The sequence below is a fragment of the Alligator sinensis genome, unplaced genomic scaffold (genome assembly GCF_000455745.1).
Source record: "Alligator sinensis unplaced genomic scaffold, ASM45574v1 scaffold81_1, whole genome shotgun sequence".
In the NCBI taxonomy this organism is placed as follows: Eukaryota; Metazoa; Chordata; order Crocodylia; family Alligatoridae; genus Alligator; species Alligator sinensis.
Window position 1 is genome coordinate 466,848 of NW_005842607.1, and position 19,702 is coordinate 486,549.

Here is a 19,702-nt window from a genome sequence, read left to right on the forward strand (position 1 = left end):
TGGCAGGTGCAGTGTGCAGGAATCTTGGCATGGAGTGTGCGGTCCCCCACTTAGTGTTCCAGCACCAGGAGCACCCAAGGACTTGACAGTGCCCCAGTGCCAGGAGGATCCTAGGACCTGAAAGTGCCTGAGTGACAGAGTGGCTGGGAGCAGGACTCTGTAGCTGCATGGTCCGGCAGACCTTCAGTCAGCCCATCAGCCTGTCCATCCCACTCCCCCTCCACCCCTTCTGGAGGTGGGGGAACAGGGGAAAGCAGAGTGCTGTGGGATTCTGAAAAACCTGTGGGTCCCCTATCACTGTGCAGACAGCCGTAGTAGTAGTAGGAGTGAAGTGCCTCAAAATAGTACCTCATATCCAGAATTACTGTTTTAGAGTGCTTCAGCTGCTTTTGGAATGTCTGTACATGTGGCTCTTTGAAGTGTTTCAGAGGCATTTGAAATTCTTCAAATGTTATATCTGATCTGGGAGTTTCAATTGACAATTTAAATTATACTAAAAAAACCCCTAAAGCTTCTTACATGGTCAAAGACTCAGATTCCAGCTTCTAATAGAGTAGTATTCCCCAAAGAAAATTTCCTTGGCTTCCAACATGTACAAAAATGGGGGAAGGGTTAACACGTGCTTTATATTCATAATTATAGTGATTAATTTTATGCATGCAGATGCCTGCAGGTATGCTATGTATAATCTCACATACATGGTCATCTTTTCAAAAAGTATGCAGAAAGGTTGCTGGGACAAGCTTTCTATAGTTTAAAATGACTCCAATGATTAGGTCACGCTAATGATTACACCAAAGGTGCTAATGCTACACTTAGTGCTAATGCCTAGCTGTCAAAAACCTCCATACTGTGTGCTGGTACTCAATTGTAGTTTTATAAAGAGTAGATTGCTTTCTTTCAGTGAATGTCTTGAGTCTCTGCATGTACAGTAAATACGTTACTGTTTCAACAGGTCCTGCAATGGCTGCAGGAGTCTTGCTGCAAAATCAGTTACCTTACTCTTCCCTGTTAAAGAGCAGTGCATATCTTGCAAGTATGAGTTCAGGTAATCATTTTCTCTAATATGTCTTTTTAAAGAGAATTTAGGTGATTTTTTTTTTCTGTTTTGTTTTTACAAAGGAAATAGATTCAAAGAAAAAAAGCAAAATAGATCTATGGTGGCTAACTTTTGGTGAAAATGTATATACAATACAAATGTTTCCCTGTACAGGTTTCCCTTCATTTATGAGGGTTCTGTGTATGCGAATTCGCTCTTATGCATTGAGCATTTTTAGACCCATAATTCATTATATGAGAGGTAAATTCACTCTTATGTAATCCCCATAGGCACCCCCTGCCCAAGCAGGTAAGTCTATGCAGGGAGGGGAAAGGGCTGTGGGGCCGAGGCCTCACTCACCCCAGCCACTGTTGCAGCAGTCCAGGAAATGGCCGGTGCCAGCTGCAGAGGGAATCATTAGTGAGTGCAAGTGGGGGGGGAGGGGGGCAGCAACATGCCTCTTGCTGCTCCACGCCTCCTGGGAGGGCTGGGGGGCTGTGCCCCCAGATCTGCACGTGGGACAACAGCAGGATGGGGCCTGGCAGCGGCACTGGGTTGTTCCCGGCACTTGGCGCAGCTGCCCTTTCCCTGGTCCCAGCCTCCCTCCCTCACAGCCATGGGAACCTATCCCTATTTGTTACATTATAAAGTGGGTTCACTTTATGCAATTTGATTTATGTGCCATTTCTGGTTTGTCAGAAGGTAAGCTTTTAGAGGCAAGAAATGAACTGTACTTTGTGTTCAGAAAGTGCCAGTACAATGTGATGGGCTACAAAAAACAATAATCATTGTTATGGGGTTAACCATTATATTATGACTCTCATCCTTTCAGCTGAGTACCTCCAAATCCTACTAAAGCTAATGGGTGAATGATGACAGGATCATATCCTTTGTCTACATCAATTTTACCAGGTCTTGGCTTTGCTATCTAACTCCCTAGATTTTAATAAATACAGAAGAAAAATCTCACAGAATATTAAGGAGACACAATTAAATCTAAGGAAGCAAAATGATCGATTTTGAAAAGTTACTTAAATTCACTGGATGTAGCCAGTATTTTGGCTCTATACCCTCTTGCCCCCTCCACCCTGATCCCCACCCCCTGACCTCTAACACCCAGATAAGAAGATTTCTTCTCCCTCCTGACATCAGCATTAGGGTTGAGCCAATATAATAGAGACTGTTGGGCACCACCAGCAACAACAGTCAGGGCAAGCAGCTTTTCTTACTTTCTATCACCACTGCAGAGGCTGTCATCTTCAGCAGACCTGTCCTTGTGTCCTCAATAGCCAAGTGACATTTGTTTTCTGTATTCAGGAATTCACTTTCAGCCTATGATTAAAAAAAACCCCCAATAAGTTATGTCCTGAATATTTTTCAAAAGCAAAAAGTCACCTTTTATTTAGCAGGGGGTTTTTTCATGCAAATTCTACTCCAAGAGCTACTAACTGCTTTTGTTACATATATGTAAGTCCTAATGATGTTAAATGAGAATCATATGCCCTGAGGGCAATACATGACCCTAATAAAGGATAACAGGAATAACTCTATGCATTAGGCAGTGCTATACTGATTTTCTTCACTTGCCTGTTAGTATCTATAACATGCACTTTAATATACAGCTGATGAGATGATGATATTGTTTAAATATTTTTATAGTCGTTGCCTCAGGCAGGGGCAAAACCCATAACAGTTCCTGTGCTTTTGATAAAATTGTTTTTTTTTGGCTAAGTTAATTACCCTCTTAGGATGGAAGCAAGTGAGGAAGCAGCTTATAGCCCAATGCATAGCCCTCAAAGCTAGAGCTTCAAAATGAGATGGCAGCTCCACCCAATATTTTGCCTTACCTCAGCCCAGTACAGCTAAAAGCTTTGGTTAATCAAAAGCTTTGCTCTGAAAAAATAAACCTCTTGTTTTCAATAACAAATTGTGTTTTGTTAGTGGATATGAATGGTCCAGAGTGAGCAGTCTACAATTCATCATGTACTGAACCATTTCAATAGGAACACACTAATCTCAATCATTACTAAACTAATGATGCATTTTGGAGCTGCTGCGTGGAGGGAAAGCGGAGGTAGTGGAATGTCAAACTGAGAAGTGGGGGAGTACAGTGTATTTACTTACAGATTTCTAGGAGAGCAGGGCCCCAGACTGCACTTTGATTGCTTTACTTCTGTGTCATATGCTATGTACTAATATATTTTAAAGATGCAGCATTTACTATGCACTCAAATTCTTTGTTTATTTATGCAAAATATTTTGGTCATTTCCATCAATTTCCAAAATTATCTACTTGAAATGTAACTATTTTCATCAGCTGTGGACAGTTTGTCCCAAACAGAATCAATTCATATAGAATTTAGCTGCCACAGGGGTAGCTGGCATCAGTGGCTTCATTGTTTGTTACTATGGAAACTGCTCAGCCTATCCTGAATAGCTGTTAGATCATACGGAAAGATGCACATCTCTGTGTAACTTCAGCGTTGAGTAAGTTGGATTTCAGATCCATTCAGTCTTCTACAGCATATGTGAACTATTGCAATCAGCCATGCAAGGCTCTCCCAGGCGGCGCTCAGCTGTTAGTATTTTTAGCAACTTCTTTCAGGGTCGGAGGCATTCTTGCTCCGATCCCCTTCTCCGTATAATCCAAAGGCGCCGGAGCTCGGTTGTGGAGGTACTGTCATCATCAACACACAGGGTTATGGTGGCTATCTCATCCCTAAGCCCTGAAGACCTGGATGCAACTTTTCCTGAGAAAAAGAGTAAAGTATTTTTAACTTAGTTTTGTTTAATACAAATCATGGTTGCATTTTATAATAGGCTAAATATATATATATATATATATAAAATGTTGTTTTGATACACAGGGCATATGGGGGGGTCTGTGAATACATGCATGCAGATGTGCGCGCGCGCACACACACACACACACACACACTTTACTAGTTTTTATAATGGTTAATGTTTTATTATATCTAAACTACCTTAATTGGTATTTTATTCAGGAACTAAATCTGTTTTATTTTTTATTTGTACAGCATTTCAGTTTAACACCTTTGTTACAGAAAACAAATAAACAAGACAGTGCTATGAGATTTGTGAAGACATAATAAGCACTTCTGTATTTAGGTAAAAGATGACCATGATATTTGTGGTGTTGTGATGAATGCCACATGCCTATAATTTCCTCAAGAAAGAAGACACGTTGATGTAAGAAAAAAATTACATCAACAACAAGAGAAGGAAAGAGTATTCATTTCACTGCGTATCTTTGCTGGTTTTTTATGTCTGTATTGAAAAAAAGATCTTCAGTATGCAGTCCATATGTTTGTGCATTTTGCAATTTAATCAAGTTGTTGGTCTGATTCAAGTTTTGGATAGTGACTATCATTTGTTAACCTTCTTATTTACTCTATTTTTTGTATGTGTTGTAGAAAGTGCAATGCGCCCAACTGCAAAATATACTAAAGTAGGGGAGCGCCTTCGCCATGTAATTCCTGGTCATATGCAGTGTTCAATGGCATGTGGTGGACGTGCTTGTAAATACGAAAATCCAGCTCGATGGAGTGACCAAGAGCAAGCTATTAAAGGGCTTTACTCTTCTTGGTAATATGCAATGATAAGTTCTATTTAAATTATCTATAGTAAATAAAACATAATGAAATAACAGTAACACAGACCTGTATTCTATTTTCTACTAAGTATATATACTGCCATGATAAATACTCCATGTACTGCAATAAAATGTCAGTTAATGTTTGGTAGCCCATAAAGGCTCACATAAAGGGATTCCTCCCATTAAGTTCAAAGAGTTTGGCCTCAGATCAAAAATAAAATACCTATTTATAGATTATGTAAATATTCTAGATCATAGATGTTTCTTCCTGAAATGTCAATACAGCTATATTTAAAATGAGTTCATAATAGATTATTTAATCTTCCATAATATTTTTTATTTTAATAATGAAAAAGCAATTTTCCATTCTGTATGTTTTTATTATTCTAATTTGATGGAATTTTTTAGAGAAAGGTATAAAAGCACATTGCTAGTTAGAGAGAGTTTCTTGAAAAGGAAACAGTGTCTGTATTTTGGTAGAATATTACCCATGAGATCATTTTTCCTAAGTTCTGAATGTCTTTTCTCAGGATAACAGATAACATATTGGCAATGGCTCGTCCCTCAACAGAAATCATTGAAAAATATAGTATCATTGAGCAATTTGAAAGGTAATGATCTTTACTGGTAATGAATTTCTATAAATAGCACTGATGTATCCCTGATCCATTTTTCCCTCCTACTTAGATCTGGATTGTTGGTAAAGATCCTTTCATTTTAGATATACAGGTAAGGATTTATTCTGCAGAAAGAATAAATATGTTTCAGAAAATAAGGGATAATGAAATTTTAGGTGCATATAATAATGTGACTCATTTGTTCCTTGCTTAAGATGTGGCATAAAAACAGTAATTAACCTTCAGCGTCCTGTGGAGCATGCTAGCTGCGGGAATCCACTGGAGCAAGAGAGTGGCTTCACCTACCTTCCTGAAGCTTTCATGGAAGCTGGAAGTAAGTTCACTCCTGCTGCTGTTCCTCATTAATTATTGAGGACAATACTTGCAGATATTCTGACTCTGAGCTCTCTCAGTCAAGAGAAGTTACATGAGGAGGACTACACAAAAGCAGATCTATTAGAAAATGAAACTTAGTAAGCAGAGTCTTGGATTGGTCTCTCACTGACATGTTATTGGGTATAAACTGGAGAAGCCATGTTGCTTCAACTGCCTGGTAAAAAAGCTAAATGGAAAGTGAGAGTAAAGACATACATAGAATATAACTACATTTCAGACACTTAAATGACTCATATTTTGCAATTAGAATTCAATACACTGATTTCTTTGTATTGGCAGTATGTCTTTTTTTTCCCTCTCACATTACACTGAGTTGGGAAGTGTTATCTGCTTAGGAAACAGCCATTAAGTTAAGATATGCTATTATGTCCAAAATAGAATGTTACACTATTCCTATATATAGCTCAGTAATTTTAGTATGAATCATTCAGTTTTGTGATACCTGTTACATTCCAGCTGAGCTAAAGTCTGAAACAACTAACTCCAGGGGCATTCAAAACTTTCCTAGTGAGCTTATTCTGAAGTGTAACTAATCCATTTCAAACAAATTATATACAGGTAGATCCTCCTGGGATATTTCTATACTTTGTCAGGATTTTTGTTTATTATATAATTTCTCATCTGCATGCACAAAAAAATTCTACACTGTATAAAATAATTCTCTCTCTCTTTTTTAGTTTATTTTTATAATTTTGGATGGAAAGATTATGGTGTGGCATCTCTTACCACTATACTCGATATGGTAAAAGTGATGGCATTTGCCTTGCAGGAAGGGAGGGTAGCCGTTCATTGCCATGCAGGACTTGGCCGAACAGGTATGCTTTTGGATGCATAAGTGAATTTAAACATTTTTCTAAAAGGTACAATATCAGATTATAAACCAGTACAGGTTTGTTTTAAACTGTATAATTTCTGTCCTGAGATGTATGCCTATGAAACTGTTAATATCTATTAAGTAAACATTTTGTGTCATTCTGTTAAATACAGCAAGATAACAAAACAGCAGATCAAGAATTAAGAGAAACTTTGTTCTGTAGAATTATCTCCCAGCTGTATTGAAACTACAGTTTTCTCACCTAGACATTTGCCATTCCACAGTCTCGGATTAAGGAAACAATTCACCTTGTGCTTTTCCATTCTTGAATGCAGCTAGTATGTGTTTGCTCTCTCAGTCCGCAACTTTGAGCTTTGGCACTTTATGAAGATATTTCAAGATGGAATTACTTCTGTTTCCTTTCCAAACTTGTTTCTTTGCCTATCTCCTTCTCTGTAGTAGCCACCATTGCTCCCTATGGGGGGAAAGAAGTTTGTAAATGACAAGGTTAATAGGAATGCTGTTGAGAGAGAAACTAGCATTCTTAATGTTAGTTGAATTTTAAAAGTTTAATTTTTTAACCACTACCTTTACATTCCTTAATTTATTTAAATCCTTTTTTTTGGCTTCAATTTGTTTAAAATCCCCTCACATCCACAGAGTAACAGCAACACCTGACCCATAGCAAGGTAAGGGAAAATGGTCGGTGAAGCACCTGCAGCTTCTGATCCTCAGGGCCAGAAAAGAGCTTAAGCTTAACATCTGAGGTGCAAAGTATGTTATATGCAGGAAAAAAGAACAAGGGCTTACAAACTGGAAAAAGGCCATCTGAGGATTCTAGAGACTCAAGGCAAGAAGGAAAGCAAAGAAGCCAGATGTTGCTTTGTAATAACTTCTTTGAAATATGATCCCTCCATATTGTGTGCATGCATTGTGCACTCGCATATATCTGTTAGATAAAATATACTTTTCTCAGGTATACTAATGAAAATAGGGCCTTCCTTATAGAAATGAATGAATGTCTTTCATTCCTGCCCCACATTGTCTAATATTCATGCACTTTGACATTATTTCTTTTGATTAATTTGAAATCTGAGTGCAGAGACAAAATTTAGATAAAAACACTCAAAATGGAACAAAACATTCTGACATTCTCATCCACTCTTAGTAGCTCTTAACTAACATCTGATGTTACTTGCTGTTCTTTTCCTGTCCCTAAGAGGCTGGGGACAAAAGAGCAGGTCTGTAGCATGATTTGAAGGCTAATAAATTCAGGCTTTGGTAGCAAAATGGTAGAAGTGAATTCCAGAATTGAGTACCCACAACTAAAAATGCACTGCCTCTGGCCCTTTGTAGTTGAATCATGAATCAGCCTGCAGCTCCACAGAGACACGTAGAAATAAAGGCAGTCTTTGAAGCACTACGTTTCCAAACCATTTACATAATAGCATTTTTGCTACTCTATGATAAGTTAATAGTGGGAGTCAAGTTAACTATTCCTCCCCTACGTACCAAGAAGTGGAGATCTTGGTCTGCTAGCAACAATAGTGGAACAATAAGATATAGCAAAGGTGGGGGTAGGGGAAGCAAAAATGAAAGGAGATGCAAGAAGGGTTAATGTTAGTCATGTGAGCCTTATCAATAACCTGCCACTAAAACAGTAGATCTGATGCAACAGAAATCAGTGATCATCTAGTTTTTACCAATATATTTACTGCTATCCAAAAAGGTGCAAACAGGCACGTAGGAAGCACATTATGAAATGAAACGTAAAAATTGCATCTTAGTGAATGAGTAAACAAAAACATGTTTATCCTTTGTCTTTTAAATTTTCTAGGTGTTTTAGTAGCTTGCTACTTAGTTTTTGCAACAAGAATGACTGCAGATCAAGCAATTCTTTTTGTTCGGGCAAAAAGGCCTAATTCTATTCAAACTAGAGGACAGTTATTGTGTGTAAGAGAGTTCACTCAGTTTTTGATCCCTCTGAGAAATGTTTTTGCTTGCTGTGAACCCAAAGCACATGCAGTTACTCTGTCCCAGTACCTGATCCGTCAGCGGCATCTGCTTCATGGTTATGAGAGTAGACATCTCAAGCATGTGCCAAAACTTGTTCATCTAGTTTGCAAACTTCTTTTGGACTTGGCTGAAAACAGGCAGGTGATAGAGGAAGAACTGTTAGACATACCAGATCTCTCAGCTGAAATTGAAAAGACCGTTTCTCAGTTGCTGTCTACACAACTAGATAAAGAGTTAACAAGACAGGACAGTGATACATCAGATTCATTCTCCCACTCGGTGAGAAATAATCCTTTTGAGACCCAAGATTCCGTTTTCTCACTTGAACACGAATGTGATCCTCTTTGGAAGAGAAGGAATGCTGAATGCCTTCAGCCTCTGACTCATCTGAAAAGGCGTCTAAGTTACAGTGACTCAGATTTGAGGAGAACTGCATTTCTCTTCGAACAGGGAGAAACTCCATGGACAGTGCCTGCACAAATACTACTCTGCAACAAACTTAAACGGCCTAACAATGTGGAACATTGTTTTGCTGCAGGCAATCAAAAGCCTCAGCTGGACTTAAACAAAGAAGCTTTTGTGCGTAGTACACTTACTTTCTGGAGCCAAGGTAAATTTAATTTGGATGGATCCATCCAAAAAGATGGATCTGCACTTTATCATAGAAAAAAATCTCCAAAAGAAGTACAGCGTAGTAGAACCTTTTCAGCAGGTCTTACATATGTACACAATGCTAGTGACCCCAGAACACCAAAGTGTAATTTTGCCAAAGACACTGGTCACAAAGAAGAACAAAAGACTAATATACATGGCAGAATAATTTGTGCATCTGAGGACTCCGATTGTTCTTCTAAGGAAGAATGCTCTCTTGGATGTGAAAGCCAAGACAGCAAAGATCTATCAGAAACAATTCCACACATTATTTTGCAATCAGAATTGAGTCTGGAGGCACGAAGAATTTTGGCAGCTAAAGCTCTTGCAAATTTAAATGAATTTGTGGAAGAGGACGAATTGAAGCAGAAAGTAGAAATGTGGCAGGTATTCTGTTTTTAAATTTTATTCAGTACTGTGTGTATGTGTATTACATGTATATTTTAATCCATTCCGTATTAAAAACACTACTGACCTAATGAGAGAAATCACCAAGACTCTTAGACATTACATGTGGGACACAGATGATATGCTAGTTAAGTACGAGGTTGCATTTATGAGCCAAGGGACAGTATTTTTCCATCAGTGCAGTTAAAAATTAGCTAGAGGTGGACTGCTGTACATAGCAAAAGTATTTTTTCCCTAGCAGTGAACAGTGTGCTTTATCTGCCTGAGAGAACAAAAGATTACGGCTTAGACTTCAACATAGGTCTTATGATAGGTCATGGACAACTAAACCAGGGATCAGCAACCTGTGGCCCATGGAGCTGGGCAACTTTGTTGGTAGGAGCCTTCGCCTGTACCATGGATGGGTGTCAGGGAGAAGTGACAGCAGCAGCAGTGGGCACATGCTAGCACCAGCCCGCCTCAGACTTAAACTGAGTCATTTCAGGCCGCTGCCAGAAAAGGTTGCCGACTACTGATCTAAAGCATTTGAAAAAGATTTTCTTATGCAAGTCATCTAAGATTTAAGAAGCAGCATAAAAGGTGGTCACTGTAATAGAAATATTTTATGGTAGGAGGCCTCAGATTGAAGCCAGAATAGTTTTTAAAAATCTACATATCAATCTTAGTTTTAAATGGAAAGTCGAACATTTTTTTGTGGTTGTGTTTGTTTAATTAAAAATCAGTCTATTAGTTGTGGTCATCATTTTGCAGTTGGTAACATGAAAGAACTTCAGATTTTTAGTAAAACTTTAGGTTAAAGTAAGTCTGCAAGCTCTTTTTATTACAGATTTCTCAGAGCTAATCATACAATTCTGTGTGTAAAAGTATAAAGGAATTTTTTAGGAACTTAGTGCTTATCCTCAAAACCAAATCATATTAGCTTTGAAGTAGGAATCAAAAGCTGCTTTATATATTCTAGTAGATAATTAGAAAAGCGCAGACCTGTGCTATTCATGTGGTCCTTCTAGTCTAAAGAGCTGGTTAATGTTGACAATTCAGGAAGGTGTGGAAATAGATTTGTATTGCTGATAAACTCTTGTCTAAGTGTTTAAGAAGCCAAATGCTGTTAAAAGCAAAGCATATGTTAGCAAACTTAAATAGATAGTGCATTTTTATTTTTTGTTAGAAAGAGCTGAATTCTCGAGATGGAGCTTGGGATAAAATATGTGCTGAGAGAGATCCTTTTATTCTTTGCACATTGATGTGGTCCTGGATAGAGCAACTGAAGGAACCTCTTATATCCAAAGAGGATGTGGATATGTTGGCAAAAAAGTCACAGGCAACACTTAACTTACTAGAAAAGGTAAATACTGTACATGTCAGTTCACTGTCTTACTGCAAAACATGTTTTGCTAACTTTTATTAAGCTTTGTATTGGTGACCCTTAGGCAAGAATTTTACACTTTTAAAGGTAACTTTCTATTACAAAAATTGCATTTATAAATATATTATAAAAAGCAAAGCTATATCTTGGTAATCCACAGCAAGGGTGGTAATCAATGTGTTAATGCTAGGGTAGTAGTTACTATAGAAAAAGGTGAAATGGATAAAATGTTAGAAACCTGTTCTGAAGAAACTGATGTCCATGTGTACCAGCTAAGGGTATTGTAGGGTAAAAATTCAGGAAGGCAAAAGGCAGGATCCTGCTTAATATTTACCATATATAGCTCTTTACATCTTTAAAATGCTGTGTAAACATCTAATAGGATCCCTGAGAGGGTTGGTGCCATGGATGGAAGGGGGAACTGGCACATCCAATTAATAATGCTTCAGTAGCTTGGCTGAGTTCCATTACATACATCAGAGCAGTCCATGTTCTCAAATCCAGATGAGGAGTTAGGTCCTTGTGCTCTGAAGGTTTGTCATTTAAGTATCCTTTAAAGGGATATGTATATCTTAGCTATTCTTCCTTTTCACAACCTGTATTTCCTTATACAATTTGTAGTCTAGATTTTCTAATGATGAAAAAGGAGGGCATCTTAATTTGTTTTAATGTATTACTGAGAACTCAGGAAGGTAATTCTTGGACAGTAGGCAGTTCTTACCTTCTTTGCAGTTATCTTTTTCATGATAGTCAGGCTTTCCCAATTCAGTATTTTGAAATACCAACTTCCTCCTGAACTGAGATCATCAAGACTGCATCACTGTATTTTGCTGAATAGAAGATAAAATAGCTACTTGGCCCTTAGAGGGAAACTAATTGGACTACTGTTAAAATAAATTTTACTCATCTCTGGGCGTGTCTACATGTGCATTAATGTGGTGTTGCTACTGCATATTAAGTTTAGTACCTCTAATATGAGGTACTACATAAAAGCACAGTAGCCAATGCTAATGCACAGTAGCAACGGTGCACAGTCCTTTTGTGATGCTTAATGCCTGGTAGACTAATTCTGTTGTGCATTAGCATGTTTTTTGCCATGACACACTAATATGCAGTAGAATTAGTCTACTGTGAATTAAGCATCTTGTGTAGATGCGCCCTCTGAATTCTAAGAGTGATATCCAGAAGTGTCCTTGATATCATGGTTCTGTTGAAACTGTGAGGAAAATTCTTCCTCCATCTTGACTAAAGAATCATGTAAGAACCCTCCAAGTGGAATATTGTAGCAATATCTTTCTTTGACTCCTACCCTCAGCAGTTTTAATGCAAGGATGGCCTATCTGTTCTTAGAGTACTTTAAAAAATAAAATGTTCCCTTTGAAAATGTTTCCTTTACTAATTTGCTGTTTCTTTTACCCTCTAGGAACAATATCAGACTATTCTTTGTATTTTACATTGTATAGTGAATTTGCAGATGATACCAGCTGATGTGGAGGAAGCTTTACTTGCTCGGGCCATTAAAGCTTTCACAAAGGCAAGTAGTAATTTTGTCCATGAATTGTGCTTATTTGTTAGATTGTGAAGAACGAAGCAATAGTCTTAACTAACTGCTAAAATTTTCACCTTATAATAACTGTGCTTACATTTATATATTTTAGAGTTTAAGTTTTCTCATAGTAGTTAAGGCCTAGGAAAAGTACTGAGCCCAAATGATGGACTTTTTGCGGAATAAAACGGTATCTTTGGGCAGTTTATCTTAATTCTGTGGTCTCCTCATTTCTGTGTTACTGGGTCTTTTCCTACAGGTGAATGCACAGCCAAATTATTTCAAACTGGCCATAAAGCATACATTCTAATGAATAATTATCTTCACCATTAAGACCTGCTTACCCTTGGTTTTAAGTAATCATTCAAGTCAAGCACAATTCATTATTGGGCTTTATCGAGGAATTCCTCTAAGACTTACTGTTCTTAAACATGCTGAAGCCTTTCTTTTATAATGTTTGTTCAGATTACTGTTGCCCAGGGTATGTAGAACAGAGCTTGTCAGCCATGTTTTACACTGATAACTGCCCAAGGAATCTAAGACTCATTACTTCAAGTCCCCAAGCTAGTACTTTTCAAATGTGACTGACACAGTGAGTCTTCACAGACTTTGGAATCTGTTGTTACTTCGGTGCCATGCTGTTTGTTTTTGATGACTGAAGCTGCTTCTTCTGCCATTAGCACTAATATCATCCGAGAGAGATTCCTTGGTGTACTGCCTACCAAGAAGCTCCCATTTATCCACATCAGTACCATTGAGCTGGAATCCATTTGCTTCTGTAACTATTTCTCTTGGCATAGGTTTTGTTACAACTTCTGTCTCATCTTCTTACTTGGATATTTCTCCAAAATCTACTGGATGCTATTCCCTCCAGCACAGGGACCAAAAAGTAATGACTATACAAATGTTCTTGAAAATATCATGTTCAGTACTAATATATGTTTCTCATAGAGAAGTCTAGAGAATCCACTCTGTCTTTGGAAGAATGTATCTTGTCTGCATCTTTACTGTGTTAGGACTAGGGCTGTGCAAAACTTCAGTTGCTGATTTGATTCAGCCCGATTCAGCAGCTGAATCTCAGAATCTGAATCAGGAGACCCTTCTCTGAATTGAATTGGAACCCTCTGAATCGACTCGGAGAGATTTGATGGTTCGGACATAGACACAGCTTTAAATGTTTTTTCTACGTATCTCAAGGTACCAGGTGGCTCATGAGTGCTGAGATGGTGGGGTGGATGGAGCATCCCACAGGAGTGGGGGGGTGGTCCCCAGTGTGCTCAGTGGTGGACCTGGAAGTGGAGCAGAAAGACTTCTGGTTCACTTCCAGGTCTGTCATGGAGCACACGGGGGACCCCCCGCTCCCCAGCTTGGTGACTGGTGCCTCCTGGGTCTGGGGGGTACCTGGGGTCCCCCCACGGCCACTCACCGAGCGGGGGGGAGACCCGGAATTGGACTGGAAGTACATCTGGTCCACTTCTGGGTTTGCTGCCAAGCACATGGGGGTGGGGGGGGGAACAGCGCTCCTGTGGGACACTCCATCTGCCCCACCATCTCAGTGTTCATGAGCCGCGCCTGGTACCTTAAGGCACGTAGAAAAAACATTTAAAGCTGTGTCTATGGTTGAATCGCTGATTCTCCGAATCAGCATCGAATCTTCAGATTCGGCTGAATCGAATTGGGGCAGTGATCCAAATCAACAAATTGAATTGCTGTCCCCCGAAGCGGGCCGAATCGAATCGAATACAGCCTACTTCACACACCCCTAGTAATGACAGTAGAAGTCTTTCTCTTAGATGTTCTACTTGGTGGTCTTGATTGGTTCCTAAAAGAGACTTAGAAGCCCTTCTCATCACAGATCCCATACTTCTCACAGATATCCTATGGCTTGGTTCCTACCAGTGTGTCATGATATGTATTTTTCTGGGATGTAGTCTTGGCTTTACTGGTCAAGGTGCAATCCTCAATATTTTCCTACTCTTTATCTAGCCAGATCTATTTCTCCTAAAGAACCATCTAAGATGGCTAACCCATCTAACCAGGAACTGGAATATAAATTTTGTATGAAGGAAGATCTTTTAGAACAGGGGTGGGCAATTATTTTGGGCAGAGGGCTACTTACCCAGTTTTGGCAGGCCTGTCGAGGGCCGCATGGGTAACCCTGCCCCTTGACAGGTGCCCCGCCTCCCAGTCACCATCTTGGGACCAATGTCCCAGGGCCAGCACTGGTGGGGCCCAAAGTGGGACACAGGCTGGCAGGGTTCTGTGGAGCCGGGCTGGGCTGCACCAGCAGGGAGAGGGGGGAGCTGGCCTAGCTCCATAAATCTGGTCATCATTTTGACCCTCTGTGTGTGAACAAAGCTACTTCTAAGGAGCATCAAGAAACCTCAGCCAGATTGCCCATGTCCAGCTGTAACAACATCCAGTATTTCAGAAAATGACAACATCGTGTTTCCTGCCTCTCTAAAAGCCAAATAAAACAATCATTGTGGGGGAAATAGTACTTCCTTCTACAGGTGACCAGCAGAGGCCCCGAAGTATGGGTTTCCAAAACATCTCTCGCATACATACCACATTTCCTTTTAACCTGATCATAGGGAATCCACATTTTGCAGGCACTGTTTACTGTTTCCAGAACACCCCTGTCCTATCATGCCCTCCCATCCATAAATGTATCAAGCTGTATCTTAAAGCAGTTAGTTTCTTCACTTCATGGTCAGTAGTCATTACTAGGAAAGAGTCCTACCCCATCTGTTTTTTTCCCAACTTCAAAAGTGCATATTTACCAAATGCTTTTCAGTGGTGGTATTTCAGTGGTCTTTAACACTTACAGGTATTTTGATATATTTATTTATTTATTTACTTTTTAGGCAACACCCATTTTGCTCTAAGATTCTCATGATAGAGTCAGGCTGGTATGTTCATTTAGATAATTTCCAGATTTAAGGTCTATGATTTTGGATGGAATTTCTATTACACATGAATATATCAGAATGCAGACCTATTTGCCTAGCCTGCAAGCTATCAACACCTAGTAGACAGTATGAGGACAGAGCACAATATAAACATGAGATGGAGCAAGATGTTTACCTTTGCATCAGGAAGCAATTCCTCTGGGCAGTGGCTTATACTTTTACTCAGCTTAATTGCACTTCATCTGGCAGGTGTCTAGAACAAGTTGGTGAAATATCTCAGTAGGATATCATAGTCCACCACAGATGGGAGTTAAAAATTGATTCTGGTTCAGGTGTTTCTGAACTGGACTTGTTTTCTACAAGACAAAACAAGAAGTATTCCATATTGTGCTCCCAAGAAGTAGTAAATCCAGGATGGTAGGAAAAGGATGTGGTGCATGCTTTCTTCCTGCTCTATTAATCCCCAGAGTCCTTAGAAAAACATATCAAGACAAAGCTCAGATAATGATAGCTCCAGCCTGGGCATGTCAGCCTGGGACTGATGCATCTGTCTGGTGGTCAACCTTTTCTGCTGCAATTCAACATTCCAGGCACCATCCACAGAATCGTAATCCAGTACTTCATCTGGACCTGACATCCCTACAGCTGATGGTATATAGATTGGCTGATTATATTTTTTTCCTGATTTAAAAAAAGAAAATATTAAAAAACAACAGGTTTTGATATAGCACAAAAGCCTCTACAAGGTTAACATGTAAAGAAAGGCTCTTGTATTAGTTATACACATTTTTCATAGACGCATTCATCCTTTGGAATCATAGATAATCAGTTAAAGACTATTTGTTGTTTTAGATATTCAGTGCTCTTCATCAATGCTGTTGGTCATTTGTTTACTATCTTTGTATCATTCACAAGTGAAGATCATTCAGCCTTTTTTCCCCCACCATATTTTATCAAGATTCCTGAAGAGACTGATTCATGTTTCTAGTTGAAGGATCTTGTCCTACTTGAACCTTAAATGTAGTGCTTCTGTCCTTGATGAGAAGTACTTTTTGAACCTGTGTGATTATTTTCTCTCCATAAAAGCTACACTCCCACTGGCTGTCATTTCAGATTGCTGAGGTATTAAAATACAAGTTTGATGGCACGTGCCTTTACACATTATTCATTTAGGATGGAATTACTGAAACTGAGTCAAATATTTTTACTGAACATTGTTTAGTAGTTTCATATCAAATCTGTTTCTGATCTATTTATTATTGCTTTTTCCATTTTGAAGTGAAGGAATGCTGAATACACGACACCAAGGCTGCTGGAACATACTAATTAGTGCTTAGTACACTTAGCACACTAATTTTGTGCTTAGTAATTAGCATGCTCCAGCAGACTTGATTTAATTGAGTCTTCTCCAACGTGTGCTAATTAGTACGTGTTGGAGCAGGCATCTGGCATGTGTATAGGTGCCCCTAAAGATCAGCCTTTTCCCTAGAATGATTTACAAAGGTTTTGGAGTCTGATAAGTAGAGGTGCAGCTATACATCAGTCCATATTGTATCAGCACCAATAAAAGGAAAATTGACATTATCGGCATTCAGCATTTTTTGGCTGATGTAGCTGATAATGTTGCTGATTAAATGCCGCATGCACATGTGCAGCTGCAGCATGTATGTGGCCAGGAGTACAGCCTGGCAGCCTGGAGACCAGCGTCTGGGTGGTAAGTCTGTTATGGGAAAGAGGTGTGGGGGAGGGAGGGAAGGTGGTGTGTGGGGGGCAAAGAAGACTCTGCAGTGAAGGAGGGAGTGGGGCTGGGGCAGGTGCTGCACAGCAGGGTGGGGCAGGGCACTGCTGCCGCTGTGCACACCCCGGGGAAGGCGGTGGGGGGGCATGTGCCCCCCTAGTATCTGTGCACAGGGTGAGGGAGGGCTGCCACTGCATGCTGGGGGGCTGTGCTGGCCTCTTCCCAGCAGCTGCACTCAGGTGGGGTGGGGTAAGCGGCACCAGTGGCAGAGCTGGGAGGGGGGGCTACGGTGAATTTTGGGGTGGCTATAGCCCCTCTGTAGCCTCCCCTCCCAGTGCTGCTGCCTGTCCCACTCCCACCCAGTTCAAGCACAGCTTCTGGGAAGAGGCTAGCTCAGCCCCTGGCCCCAAGCAGGCAGTGAACAGCTCACCCTTGTCCTCTGCACAGATCTGGGGGTTACATACCTGCCTTGCCTACCCCAGGGGTGTGCACAGCGGCAGGAGCCCCCCCCCCGCCATGCTCCCCAGACGAGTTGCCAGCTCTGTCCTGTGTCCTGCCCCACTGCTGCTGGGCAGTGCCTGCCCCAGCCCCACTCCCTCCCTCACCACGGGGACCACCATCTGCCCCCTATCCCATGCCCTCCCCCCCGCCCCGACTTACCAGCTGGATGCTGTTTTCCAAGCTGCTAGGCTGCGTATCGGCAATCGGATTGTTATGGCCGATATGGCTGGTCAATAATTGGCCATTGGTATCAGCCCAAAATCTTTATCGGTGCACCCCTGCTAATAAAGTATCCGATGCACCAAATAAACAATCTATCTTTAAGAATTAGGGCTGACATTACTAGAGGTTGGGCTATACTTGTAGCTGGTTGCAGAAGAATTTCACTTGAGACTTGAAGGCTGGCTATTCAGTAAATGCATGAACAGTATTTCAGTCACTGCTCCACTATTTTAGATCAGATTCCCAACTTGTCAGAATTTATATTAGGATGCATATTACTCATCTTCTTGATTCCTGTTGAAGTGCTTCTCAAATAACCTTCAGTGGAATCTACAGGGAAAAAATGTAGGTACCTTTTCCATCACCATGTTCCTGGTACTGTGGCCTAGCAGAGGGAATTTTGTAGAGTGATGATAAAGTGAGGCTTCAGTCACATACAGAAAGAGGTTGTGTGGGGGTTTTTATTTGAGGCAAGTTAACTCGAAGTTCCAGTGTTGCTCGGTTCAGAGCTGCTGTCCTCCAATACAGGAATTCAGATAATATGAAAGGAAGATCATTATATGTAGTTCATGGTCTCTCTTTGATCAGCAACCAACCATGATTATTCTATAGTCTGACTATCTCCTTCCTACTTTTAGGCATAAATAAGCTAGTCAGTATACAAATATATATATTCTTTGTTAAAGAAGTTGCTGAAACCTGTGCTGAGTTAAGAAAAAACAAACAAACATTTTCTAGTTCAAAATAAGTACATTTTGCTTTTTAAAATAGCCATGTGACATTCATTTAAAGAAATTAGTTTTAATTTCTCCCCTTTGCCAGATGAGTTTGGATTCTGAAAACGGACCATATGTTTACAACACCCTGAGGAAACTATTTAAACAAACACTGGAAGAAAAAAGAAGGGGGCTTAAAGAAGGAACGGAAATCCCATTGTAATGTTTACAGAGTTATGCTGAGGGATTTGATTTCACTTACCAGCTACTGTATTTTGTGTTAATTGGCATGTATTCCCTAACTTTAATTAGTTATCAAAGACGTGTTTTTGTTTCAAAAGGGATCTGTAGTGAAACTAATTCTAGTTCCATATATTTAAGCTGATATTTTTTTAATGAGTTGCTGCTGTGTGAATGTACTCTTTGGTTTGAAGCTATATTCTTTTGTATTGTGAACTCTGTTTTAAAGCTGTATTTATTGATTTAGAAATCCATCATTGGTAAGCTATATTTTTCAGTTAATTGATCGCCATAAATCCAGTGCCATGTTACATTATACAGTGGTTCAATGTATTGAATTAATATTTATGTTAACAATACAAATGTTTACATTAGTGCAATTCCATTTTACTTTATGTTGAATAAATATTGACTGTGCTCATCAACTGCACTTATTTGAGCTTTTTCCTTTGAAAATCTTAATGTAATATGCTAACTTAAAAAAAAATTATATATTGTTTTTAGATGATCACCAGGAATGTTAGTATAATTTTCTCCTGTCTTACAACACCTTTAATAGATTTTTTTAACTTTTTAGAATACATTGCTTATTTACCAAGTTTAATATATTTTTAGTAGAAAGATTTCTGAAATACTTATTTTCTTTAAAAAGTATCGTCTTAAAGTGCTTAGAAACAGAGTCAGTGCTTTTCCTGTTACAGATATTTAATCTATTTTTTTAAATATTTGATATTTAATCAAAAAAGATTAAATTTAAAACTCAGACCCATAAAATTAAATCAGTGTAAACATCAGCATCTGCAATACACTTTACATATAAAGGTACTACATCCTGGATTTTTGTAACTTTGAGGAGGCTTTTCTATTCATTTTATGGAGGCAAAGAGATCTGAGATGTCATCACAGC

At 39.4% G+C, this 19,702-nt stretch overlaps 1 protein-coding gene across 2 annotated transcripts; it reads left to right on the forward strand.

The window, feature by feature from the left end:
* Positions 1-959: 959 nt before the first annotated feature.
* PTPDC1 (protein tyrosine phosphatase domain containing 1) lies at positions 960-19,218 on the forward strand. 2 transcript variants are annotated; one of them, XM_006033081.2, is made up of 9 exons: positions 960-1,048; positions 4,474-4,645; positions 5,186-5,266; positions 5,488-5,606; positions 6,346-6,483; positions 8,320-9,536; positions 10,723-10,899; positions 12,344-12,454; positions 18,662-19,218. In XM_006033081.2, exons 1-9 carry the CDS (start codon positions 964-966, stop codon positions 18,776-18,778), a joined length of 2,217 nt encoding a protein of 738 aa, XP_006033143.1. In that variant the 5' UTR covers positions 960-963; the 3' UTR covers positions 18,779-19,218. The 2 variants fall into 2 exon arrangements, with proteins under 2 accessions (XP_006033143.1, XP_025070600.1); XM_025214815.1 differs by lacking the exon at positions 960-1,048 and adding an exon at positions 1,577-3,820 and having other exon boundaries at positions 4,478-4,645.
* Positions 19,219-19,702: the final 484 nt, after the last annotated feature.

Excerpts from the sequence above, each read along its gene's own strand:
- PTPDC1 (XM_025214815.1), top strand. The coding sequence starts at position 3,588 with ATGCAAGGCTCTCCCAGGCGGCGCTCAGCTGTTAGTATTTTTAGCAAC. Across the intron at positions 4,646-5,185 it reads AAAGGGCTTTACTCTTCTTG|GATAACAGATAACATATTGG; the intron begins GTAATATGCAAT and ends GTCTTTTCTCAG. Across the intron at positions 5,607-6,345 it reads AGCTTTCATGGAAGCTGGAA|TTTATTTTTATAATTTTGGA; the intron begins GTAAGTTCACTC and ends TCTCTTTTTTAG.